Genomic DNA, 12,246 nt, shown 5'->3' with positions numbered 1-12,246 from the left:
TTTTGGACTAGTCGGAATGTAACAGGCAGCTTGATCAAGTTGAGGAATCGAAGACAGATGACTCAGTCAAGCATGAGCCAGTTTGATAAATTTGAGTACAGTGAAACCTAAAGATTTGAAGGGCCAATTCGGGAATTGAACGCAATTTTGGGAAACCATGGAAGAAGAAGGAGAAGAAGAAGAAGAAGAAGAAGAAGAAGAACTGACTGTAGACTTTTCCCTGTCAGGGTTCGCCACGAGATCACTAACTAAAATACACAGTTGCTCAAAAATTATGCGATCCAGTCTTTATCATGCATGGCATTCCCAATGTGACTTAATGTTAAACTAAAAATGTAAAAATGTTAAATGAACACTTTACTTAATGCATTTCTTCTACAGTTACTCAAAAGTTAGTAATTAAATTCCAGTATATAATAAAGAAAATTTGTTCGGAAATTTGAACAAATGAGGGCTCCATTAGCGTTAGCGATGGGCATCATGATCAATTAATTGATCACGAAGATAAAAAAAATAAAATATCGAGCAATTAAGGTAACATGGCGTGCACTACTCATCTGCAACCAGCAGAGGTGCTGTTAAGTCAGTCTCAATTAGTCTGCTGTTTTAAGAAGTCACCATGACATCAGCTATGGGATGTGGTGCGAATAGACAGCCTTTATTCGATTCCAACTCTTCACAACACCTTTATTGTGCCCAACATGACACTGGCATTGAAACAGGAGATCAGAAAGAGCGCTATCCACCATTAAAAATTTGAGTAACATCACACTGCAAAATGCTAATTAATCAAATAAATTATTATTTATTCCCATGGTTGATTAAAAAATGATATTCAGAATTCCACTGTACTACCTTTGGTGGTAGATCGTGCACACTTTGCCCACCTTTACACTAATACGAAGGTGTTAAACAGAATTTCATTATAGGTCACACGGCCTTCAGGCTCACCGGACCAATAAGTGAATTTAAATTAAATGTCGAATATAGAATAAAAAAACAGAATCTTGTTAAGACGCTCAATCTGGCACCCAGACAGCGTGATAGATGAATAAAGTAAGGGAATCAAATATTTGCACACAACTGGTGCAACAACTGAAGCGTTCGCAGGTGGCAATGACATCATTCATCATTGAAAAAAAACAACAACCCTCGGACTGCGAGGAAATGTTTACCGTGAAATTTAGTTTTACATAGCATACCTGCCTCTCAGTTCAATTTTAATTATGCAGCAATGTAGAAAGTGTAATAATGTACTAGTAAGTAATAGTAAGCTACTCAACAAACCTCATTATTCACTTTCCAAAAATTATATGACATTGACTTGGACTACAGTGGAGATTAATGTCTCAGCTACTTCACAGGCTTTTGAAAAGGAAATTACTCAATGTTTATAAATATATGTAAATGGTTGTTTTTTCACACAATGAACCATGTTGGAAACACAACCAAATAGATGATGATAGAAAAAAAAAAAGAAACGCCTTCTTTTTGGCAAAAAAGGAAAATCAAATTTTAAGTTAGTACTTACCAATATTTCATCCACTCTCCCTACCTGAATTTAGAGTCAATGACTGCAGTAAAGTTCGAAGCATGTGCGGCTCTTTGTTCTGTATGTCAAGCGCCTCTTGTACATGACTCTGCAGGCGCACACTGGATTATGTGCCCCTGCTTTGAAAATGAGATTTGCAAATTGGATCCTTTGTAAAGTATTTCCACATAGTTTTTCTCTCTCAAATTTAAGAATGTTGATAAAAGCAGTCTTTTGAACTGAAACAGATGTTGAAAACTGAACCACCAGATGTGCTAATTAAATCGATTTGTGGATTGGGCTTTAGATATTCTGTTGCGTTCACGATCCACCTCTATCTCATCTTCTGTGAGTGGGAAGATGAACAAAATGTCTGTATCTCTCTTTCCAACTGCCGGTGAATGTTAAGCAGAAACCACCATTTACTCCTCCCCGAGAAAATACAACCACTCAAAATAAACCAAACTTTTGGAAATAAACATGATAATTAAAAACTAACTTCATATCAGCGATGGGATTCCACACTCACCAGACCCAAAGCCCACAGGAACAGAAATATGGAATAATTGATGTTTCCTTTTTCGGTGCCGGAGAAACAACAAGCTGCAATTGTTTAGGAGTCCTTGTTTCTAAAGCAAGTTGTCCTCGGAATAGTACAGAAGAGGGGTTTGTTTTGGAAGAATAATAACGTCTATTTGACTCTCATTTTAGTGACAACTGACGTGCATTCATCATCAAATCACCATTGAGGATGAAGAGATGAACCTGTTTTTTCAACTAAAATGAATGTTGAGATAAACTGGTGCTGCGTACCATCTCAGTACTCAAAGCTGTGGTTTAAGATGCACATATATACGATTTCCAAATTCACATATTTGAGGATTTTATTGGGGAACCTATCCGCCTTTATTCGCTAAAAAAAGTCATCTATTCCCTATTTGTGTGGTCAGGCCACATCAACAGAAGTATTGCTTTGCTGCCAGCTTGTGGCATCTATAGGCAATTATAGACCTTTTTAAGGGGGGACATCAATTTCTCGCAGATTTGAGCTATTATAGGGTTTGGCATCTATTCACTACTATGATCAGTTCCAGGCGGCTGTCTAAATTTTTATTTATTCAGATAAATATGATCACTTACCGGAACATGAGGGAGCAAGGTAGTCATGTGTTGACATTTCTCAACCCATTTTCAATCTCAAATTAATTTTCGACCACATTTTCTCTTTTTTTATTTTGTCTTTTTTTTTGCTCAAGTTGTTTGTTGACCACCAGACTCAGGAAGTCCGATGTTTAATTAATTGTTCTTAAAATTGTGGCGAGCTCATAGATGCCAGTTCGCGATAGATGATTAGCTGATAGCTGCAAGTTAGCTTCCGGTGCGCTTGCTTGTAGAAAAGAAACATCTCTCACCTGCTTCTTGCCCAAGCATAATTATTTACCAAAATTGCTAGCAGAACTGCATTAAATTCTGAAATCGTTTTATTCATGTATTGAGCATTGACATTCTAATTGGGGGGTGAGCTCCCCTAAATCCTAAAATACCGCCTGCTTTATTTGCCTCTAGAAGGCTTGTTAGAGATTGTTTCATTATAATCTGCCCTGAATCTCCTTCTCTTTCTCCTCACAATCTATTTCCTAGCCCTCCCTGTTTTCCCGGGCCCTTCTTACCAGCAGGGTTGAGTTATTAATGCCTGAGGGGTGGGGCAGGGGCAGGGGCAGAGAGATGATTTCATTGCGTATTCAGGTATGGCGATTGATGGCTTTCAGAAGCAGCCAGGGGAGTGCTAGGAGGGGAGCCTAGGTAGAGAATAAATATACCTGTCACCTGGTGATGTATCTGGCCACACTCGCTGCAATGCAGATCAACCACTCTCCTCCCCTGGACTGCCTCCACCATTACTCACCCTTTCCCCAGCTGGATCCAGCCTCTTCCGACTTGAAATCAAGGTGGCCCGTGAGGAGTGCAGATTTGGGCTGTTTTCCCAGTGTAGTTTGGTTCACATTTGTCGACGATGACACATGAAAAATGCTGCATAGCCCCAGGGACCTTACTAGTTCTCGATTACTTGTCCTGTCTGTCTGATACTTAAGGGCAGAGAGCGGGTTTGAAGGTTAAAAGTAGCTTGATAGAGACATCCCTTTATACCACTTGATTATACACACACAGAACAATTCTATAAAGGATTGTACAGACTAGTCGCCTAGTTGACTTGTGGATTTTACTATTCCACAATGACGTTTAGAGTTTGACGTCGATTACCTGCTAATCACGTTTTTGCCCTGCTTGGCAGGCACCAGGAGGATTTTCAACAATTTTTCCGCTTGCACTATCAAAGTGGAAGAAGAGTTGGAAATGATTCCACCGCACACAAAGAGAAATGTGGTTATTTGCAAACACTGCAAATTCCCACCATCAGTCAATCCAACTAATAAATGCAGCTGGAAGTGCTTTACATGGCTAATATCAACCCTCGTCTGCCATTTGTCCACACAGACACACATATACACATAGATTATGAATAATTACATATTTACCTATGGCCAATGTTGGGATGTTTTTTGAAGCACTTATGGCAAATGGTCTGGGTCTTGTCCACTATGCGTTTTCCATCTGTGTAGCCGTAATGCTCCCATACTGCTGACCTAAATGAGCTTCGAGTGCCTGCAATTTCAGGGTTATTAGTCGTACTAGCCCTGTTTCCTGCTCTTCTCTTGTAGTTGAACTAGTGTTAGCATTAGCAGGAGCCACTGCGGTCAGGAAAATGTAATCCATTACATGCGGTTGGAGGAGGCTTGCTGAAGAAATTATCTGCAATCTAGGTTTACATTCAAAAAAAAAAAAAAAAAAAAAAAACTTTTACGATTTTAAAGATGACGCAGGTTTGTGTGTCGCAATTTTTGGTTTTGATACTGAATGGTTACAGCGCTAGTTGTGATCCATCCGCCCGTTGCCTATTCAGCGTTTATGTCTGGCCATAAGATAAATTTACACCGTAGAACAGGGGTTCACCAAAGTGGTACCCGTGGGCACCAGGTAGCTCCCGAGGACCACCTAAGTAGCCCACGAGCCTTTGCTAAAAAGAGCCCACCAGTGATGGGACATTGTGATTTTCTAGAAATGTTGTGGAATTGATCATTTGAAAATGTGAACACTTGGCAGTGATTCATAGAAATAAAGTGTTGCATATAAACTTTAATCTGTCTTCCAGTTATCGTGAGAAATCATTAACACGATCAGTGTCTTCACATAAATTAATATCATTAATTATTAATAAGAACATAATATAAACATATTAAAGGTAATTTGGGCAAATTTATTTTGGAAGTGTTTCTAAAACTTGTGACCCTTCACATTAATCTGTAGTCAAGAAGTCGGTCTCAGTTTCAAAAAGATTGACTTCTGTTGTAGAACCTTAAAGAAGTTAACTTTTTAAAAGTACATGGATGGAAGGAAATTGTATTTGAAATAAATACACTCGATATACCTGTACATGTATAACACATAAAAGTCTAAAAATCTATGCAAACTACAGTATTACCCACATCTCTGGAGGAGTTACAAATACAAAACTGGATCATGAAATTCACCTTTTACAAAGGGTCTAATTCAATTATAAAGTAGGGGTTTACACAAATGAACGGATGAATAAGGTGGTAAATGTAATTGCAAAGGCAAAATGTGTCAGTAACAACTCCTCAAGCAAGTCGATGTCATTGACGACGCTCATAAAACTGGGAAGCATTTATTCAGTGCATTGTTGCAAATGTGGCAAATTGTTGCATCTGGTTTAAGATGTCATATGATGGATTTGTGTAAAATGTAAAAACAATAGGATTCCTATGCAAACATAAGAGAAAGGTTAAACAATTTTCTATCCCTCTCCATTCAGCTACCTGATCTGGTTCTAGTGAGTGCTTTCAACTGTTCCCCACTGATACTTGGTCCTTGAGACTATTATTTCCTGATTTATTGATTACGATAAATCCGTTCCTCATTTTCTCCTATAAAAATAAAAACTTTATTAAGCATCTTGTTCTTCCTGCAAGGCCTGCCTAGTAGATTTAGTTGTGAAGAACAAGTCTCATAAACATTCTGTTAGTTTGCACTTGGCATTTATCTGCTCTGCTAATCCCCCACAATTCTCATGTCAGCCAGCAAAGAAAATGGTTTTGGAATCAATATAGAGCTCTACCGCATATTGTGTAAAATGCACATTGATTTGTACATATCCTGTGATGCAAAATAATAGTTTTTGTGATCCGCATTGCACTAAATAATGCAGGAAAACCACCGCTCACACCACCCACGCTGAGAATGAGAGGCGTGACTGAGGACGGTGGGTGATTGTCATGATAGATGGGATGAATGTCAACTGAGGAGATGACATTCCCCCCCCCAGCTCTGGCCTTGAAACCCGCCTTCTTTTCTCCGGATGATGGGACTTTTGCAAGGAAGAGTCTGCAGGCTTCATTTACTGAAGCAGCGGGGAATAATATAGTGCCAACATTTGGATGTGTCAGGCCCCATATCACTGGCTGTTCTATTAGAAATGGACCCCATTGCAGGACAATTAACCTCATGCCCCCAGCAGCAGATCTATGCAGTAACCGCCCGGCACTGGCCAATAAATCAAACCTCGAGGGAGAAACTAACACTCTCTCCCCTGCTGGTTACTATTGCCCAATGGATCACGCTTGCATGAGGGTATATTTGTCTTTGAGTTCATATTTTAGAAGTGGACATGGAAAAGTAAGGTGTCACTGTAGTGATTAACCTTGGTCAAACTTTTTAAGCGCAAACAAAAACACAAGAACTTTGTGTATTGTAAGAGTGTGCGTGTGCATGTGTGTGTGTGTGTGTGTGTGTGTGTATGTGTGTGTGTGTTGAACATGAACTCTGCTTTCTCTTTGACAGAATGCCAACTAACACAGTGAAAGATGAGTCTGTATGGAATTGCCTTTTGATACTACTGCTATTTCAAGTTAATATTTAATACACCTTTATTTATAGAACCAATAAAGTTTGTAGCTTGGAAGAAGGTCATAGTCCACTTACAGAGCATTAAATGATTCAATTTAAATGAACAAAAGATGTGTGATTAATAATGAACAGTCACGCAAGTAGCTCAATGATTTTAATTTTAGCATCCATATCTTCCAACGCAAGAGTGGGTTCCGAATCTTTTCTTATTTTTACAGCCATTATTTTTTACGAGTGGCTTTAGCGTGTCAACAGTTTCACTAATTGAATCAAATATAATAATACAACTACACATGAATTTACATTGATTGAGTTTTATCATAAAGTGTATGACCTGGATGATTTCTTTTACGCCCCTGTTAGATCAAATAGAGGTTTCTACTTTTGGATTGATTTTAAAAACCCATTTGAAAAGTAATAAATGCATTACAAATGTATTATTACAATGTGCTACAATAATTTCTTATTGAAAAGTAAACACCGTATATATATATATATATATATATATATATATAATCTTATATATATATATATATAATATATAATCTTTTTTTTTTTTTTTTTTTTTTTTTTTGTTAAAACTGTTTGTCACAGGTGAGTTTGCTTTGTGATTAGGTCATGCTTGCAATTAAAGGTAACCATAAAGCTTATTCATAACTGAAATGGCCCATGTTAAATGCCCATCCCCATACTTCTGTCACAAAACAAAGAACACTTGCTGTATCCATTTACAGTGACACAATACCATGACCATCATACCCCAAATACTGATAAATATGGCACTAGCTTTGATTTTATTTATTTATTTGGCACTTATGTTGTGAGAAGAAATATATCCAATAGATCCAAGCTTGACAATTCTCTTCCATTTACCCCTCAAAGCCCATTTTTGTGTTTTGCATTACATCAAATCAATCCAATCACCACCTAATAGCTGGAAGCTGTGGCTATCTTTTACACCGTTTTTGAAAATGAGACTTATAAATCCTCACTGGAGCGAAGCCGGTTTTGTCTTCCTCCACAGCCTGTCATTTATTTAATGGCAAAGTCAAGAAACAGAACGAGCAGTAATAAAGCCGGGTCACCTTCAGGACCTGCTTGTGGTTATTCCTGTCATTAGCATGAGGCTTCTCATGCTGTCCAGCTCCCATTATTACCGGGACATGCTTTGCCCTTACGCCTGCGCTGTTCCGACTGCCCATTGTCACAATGTAATCTTCCCACTGATGGACTAATGTGAAATATGGCAACAGATGCGAAGTGCAACGACTGAAGCGTGATGATTTGGGACCTTAGGCCCATTTAAGCCATAGCGATCAAGTATAATTGGAAAATTTGGGCTTTTGGCACATGGAATAGCATGTTGTGAGGTGTAATTATGATCACTCCACACCCCAGGGTGCCTTACTTCACCAAATGTTATTGGAGTTTTTATTTGTTTTTTTTTTTAATGTGCTTTGGGCTGGTTAGGCGCTACAGTACAGTTTGCGTATGTTCCTTTGTAATGGTAATTCTCGTTTAGATAGTCTTGCTATAACAACTGCCGGTGTTTGTGTTTTTTTTTGTGTGTGATTGACTTCTATTAGAAAGGTGTTTTGCACGTAATTATTGAACAATTATGCATTTTGCGTCCATTTTGTGTCCATAAACGGGTAGCAACTGATCATTCTCTTCAAGCTGTTTGGTAGAAGGCTCTTTTAATGATACAACTGCTTATATATTTTGGTTTGTGTTGTGTTTGTAATGCCTTCTCCTTGGTACCACAAGTTTATGTTAAAAGATCTGCTTCATTGCAAAGAGTGAATTTATAGTGCCTTTAAAGTTCTGCAATGAAAGGTGCGGCATCATCTCGGGCCCGTATCATATTAAAATTTGAATGAATGAATGAATTGATGCAAATATATAATATCAAAATACAGCAACGTTCAGTATGATATAGTGAAATTCTACCTCATCGCAACTATAGCCAGCGAACAATGAATTACTTTATCGCTCAAATTAGATTGGTTAATTAAATCAGAAAATACACATCGGAATTTTCAAGGAATTAGTGCATTACTTCTCGCACTAGATTAATTGAAAATGAAAAGCATCTTTCTTTAAATATATTTGTTTTTTGTTTTTATTGTTTTTTAAAATTAAAAACAGCAACATTTGGAGATGCATGCTTTTCATTGGCCCGTGTCGATATGGAACCATTAAACTTACTTTTCTGATTTACAGATAAGAGACAAGCTATGCGTGCCCATTCTCTTTTTTCTTGGTAACGTCTTCGGTGTGGTCTGCAAGGATCTCAGAAAAATATATTTGAAATGTCAATATTCAAAAGTATTCATCTAGAGAGCGTTGAAAATAGTTTCAAAATCTTTGTCACACCATAGGATACTAAAGACTTATCAATAATTGGACAAAATGTGGCATGCAGGGATGCCGTCAAGACCAAAATGTCCCTCTGAAATTGAATTGAAATTGAGTGATCAAGAAGAAAGGTACACTGCAGGACACCAAGTATATTACATGAAAGGAACTGGCCGAATGTCTTGCAAGAACTGCTCAATCGCTGCATGAAACTAAGAGTCCTTTCAAACCTTGTGACTGGGACCTAATTACATCATAAAATCAACCTTTTTTTCCCCCTGCTAGAGCTGGATTTGTCATTTTTAAATGTAAATCCATCGGAACCTTCAATATCATTAAGAATGTGTCTGAGAAGGTGAAGTTGTCATCTTTTTCCGATACAGATCACTTAAGATTTTTGTACATTTAGTTCAGCCTTTAATCTTTGGTGAGCAGAGTGACTTCATTTTTGGACACAACAGTGCAGTTTAGAGGTTCTCAGTAAATTAATCACGGCTGTTTATATCTTGTGGAAAAAATAACCAATAACAAATTGACTTGACTGTGGTATTGTTTAAAAAAAACAAACACTTGTTTAAAAGTATAACCAAAATTATTATAAAATTACTCTATCATCTGATGTAATCCAGTGACTGCTATTGTTTTCTTGCTTTTTTTTCCCCATTCCAGCTGCTGGCTGCACATTTGAAGAGGATTTGGATCTCAGTCTGTGTGACTTCACACAGAGTGAAGAAGATGACTTTGATTGGCAGCTGTTTCGGACACACAATTCGCCCTACGCTGGCTCGGACCTCCTGCGTGGTAAGTGGTCCTCAGATATTACTTTAAATGCTAGATTTTTGTCATCTAAAAAAAATTAGACCAAGATAAATAATTTCCAACCTTTTTCCATCGTTAATATGACCTATAATCGGTAATTCAATAAAAAAAGGCTGTCTTTTCCAGAAGGGTAGTAACAGTAAACAACTGAGAAAATGTGGTTGCACAAGCGAGCTCACCGTTTTATAATTGGGGATGTTGCCGTTTTCAGAATTAACTAATCACATTGATACTCAATGGGAGTTGAGTGTGATTGGTTGAGTGTGATTGGTTAGATCTGTACACAGCCACATCCCCAGTTATAAGAGTTATAAGAGGGCATGCACATTTGTGCAACCACATTATCACAGTTATTTTCATTTCACTTGTCAAAAAGATTTCCATTTTTGTTTCAATTTAGCTTTACATGTTACAGGTAACATTAACGGTGGGAAAAGTTTTCAAATTATTTACAGTGGGTATGGAAAGTATTCAGACCCCTTAAATTTTTCTCTCTTTGTAATATTGCAGCCATATGCTAAAATCATTTGTTAATTTCTTTCCTCATTAATGTACGCACAGCACGCCATATTGACAAAAAAAAAACGGAATGGTTGACATTTTTGCATCTTTATTAAAAAAGAAAAACTGAAATATCACACAGTCTCTCCTCAATGCAAGACACATGAAAGCCCACATGGAGTTTGCTAAAAAACACCTGAAGGATTCCAAGATGGTGAGAAATAAGATTCTCTGGTCTGATAAGACCAAGATAGAAATTGTTGGCCTTAATTCTAAGTGGCATGTGTGGAGAGAACCAGGCACTGCTCATCACCTGTCCAATACAGTCCCAACAGTGAAGCATGGTGGTGGCAGCATCATGCTGTGGGGGTGTTTTTCAGCTGCAGGGACAGGATGACCGGTTGCAATCAAAGGAAAGATGAATGCGGCCAAGTACAGGGATATCCTGGACGAAAACCTTCTCCAGAGTTCTCAGGACCTCAGACTGGGCCGAAGGTTCACCTTCCAACAAGACAATGAACCTAAGCACACAGCTAAAATAACGAAGGAGTGGCTTCAGAACAACTCTGTGACTGTTCTTGAATGGCTCAGCCAGAGCCCTGACTTAAACCCAATTGAGCATCTCTGGAGAGACCTGAAAATGGCTGTCCACCAACGTTCACCATCCAACCTGACAGAACTGGAGAGGATCTGCAAGGAGGAATGGTAGAGGATTCCTGAATCCAGGTGTGAAAAAACCCAAAAGACTCATGGCTGTATTAGCTCAAAAGGGTGCTTCTTTCAACTACTGAGCAAAGGGTCTGAATACTTATGGCTGTGTGATATTTCAGTTTTTGCTTTTTCAATAAATCTGCAAAAATTTAAACAATTCCATTGTTTTCTGTCAATATGGGGTGCTTTGTATACATTAATGAGGAAACAAATGATCTTAAATGATTTTAGCAAATGGCTGCAATATAACCAAGAATGAAAAATTTAAGGGAGTCTGAATACTGTCTCATTTTTCACATCACAAAAATCTGACATTTGAACCGGGGTGTGTACACGTTTTATGTTCCCTGTATCTTCGTATGATGTCAGTGACAGTGTAGGTGTAAACACGTTTGACTTTCGGGCAGCCATCGTGAGATGAACTGTTGGTGTGAATGGTTTTCTGTCTCTGTATGTGATCAATCCAGAGAGTAGTTTGCCTTATGTTCACAGTCAGGTCAGATAGACTTCAGCTTTCCTGCCACCCTGAACAAGATACTGCTAGAAAATGGATGGCCGGAAGGTTATATATCCTCGAATGATGTCTGTTGGTAGATAAGATCTGGCTAAGATGAATTTTACTTGGTGAAACGGCATACCCGCTTAAGTCAAATAATGATCCAGTCAAACCTTTACTACCCCTGAAACCTAAATGAATTATTCAGACATTAAAAAAAAAATAAAAAATTTAACATCTCTGTCATACGAGAGTAAAAATAAGTGAACACTCTTAACATTTAGACATATAAACCAATGTTTCCCAACCTTTATTGAGCCACGGCATGTTTTTTTCATTTGAAAAATGTCACGGCACACCACCAAACAAAAATGTCACGAAAAGTATTGAAACAATGATGATCATGTCTCAATTTACCCACAAATGTTCAGGGCCTGTTTAGTTGAATACAAAGCTGATGTACTTGCAGGAATTGAAGAAATACACACACAGAGGTCTAAAATAATTTTTGGAACAATTACGTAATTACGAGAGCTAGATGCTCTCACTGAACTGAGCTCCTGTAAGGTGCGCTGTGATCTCGTACGATATGCAGACGTCTCGTGAAATCGTCTGTATCATTAGTTGCAACTCTTCAGAGACATATTTTCACTGCAGATTTTGTTACGATTTGTTGAACAGTTGACCCAGCGACGAGCCTCAGTTTCTGCTAGAATTGAGAACGAAAAACGTATTTGTAGCAGTGCAGTCAGCGTATCAGAAAAGGGTCTGCTAATCCGGCTTTATTATCCAGCTTCCATTATGCGTCAGCTTTAATGAAGCAGTCACCCCACTTTTGTCTGCTGCC

General features: G+C 38.1%; 1 protein-coding gene across 2 annotated transcripts in view; it reads left to right on the top strand.

Moving 5' to 3' along the window:
* Positions 1-12,246, top strand: part of ptprub (protein tyrosine phosphatase receptor type Ub) — a 184,343-nt gene that overhangs the window by 42,382 nt on the left and 129,715 nt on the right. For both annotated transcript variants that reach the window (XM_061675010.1, XM_061675011.1), the window contains exon 2: positions 9,542-9,673. In XM_061675010.1, coding sequence (XP_061530994.1) covers positions 9,542-9,673 — 132 coding nt within the window. The remainder of the gene's footprint in view (positions 1-9,541; positions 9,674-12,246) is intronic.

The sequence above is a fragment of the Phycodurus eques genome, chromosome 4 (assembly GCF_024500275.1).
Source record: "Phycodurus eques isolate BA_2022a chromosome 4, UOR_Pequ_1.1, whole genome shotgun sequence".
Classification (NCBI taxonomy): domain Eukaryota; kingdom Metazoa; phylum Chordata; class Actinopteri; order Syngnathiformes; family Syngnathidae; genus Phycodurus; species Phycodurus eques.
The sequence above is the reverse complement of the archived record's forward strand: the minus strand, read 5'-3'. Positions and strand labels throughout refer to the sequence as shown.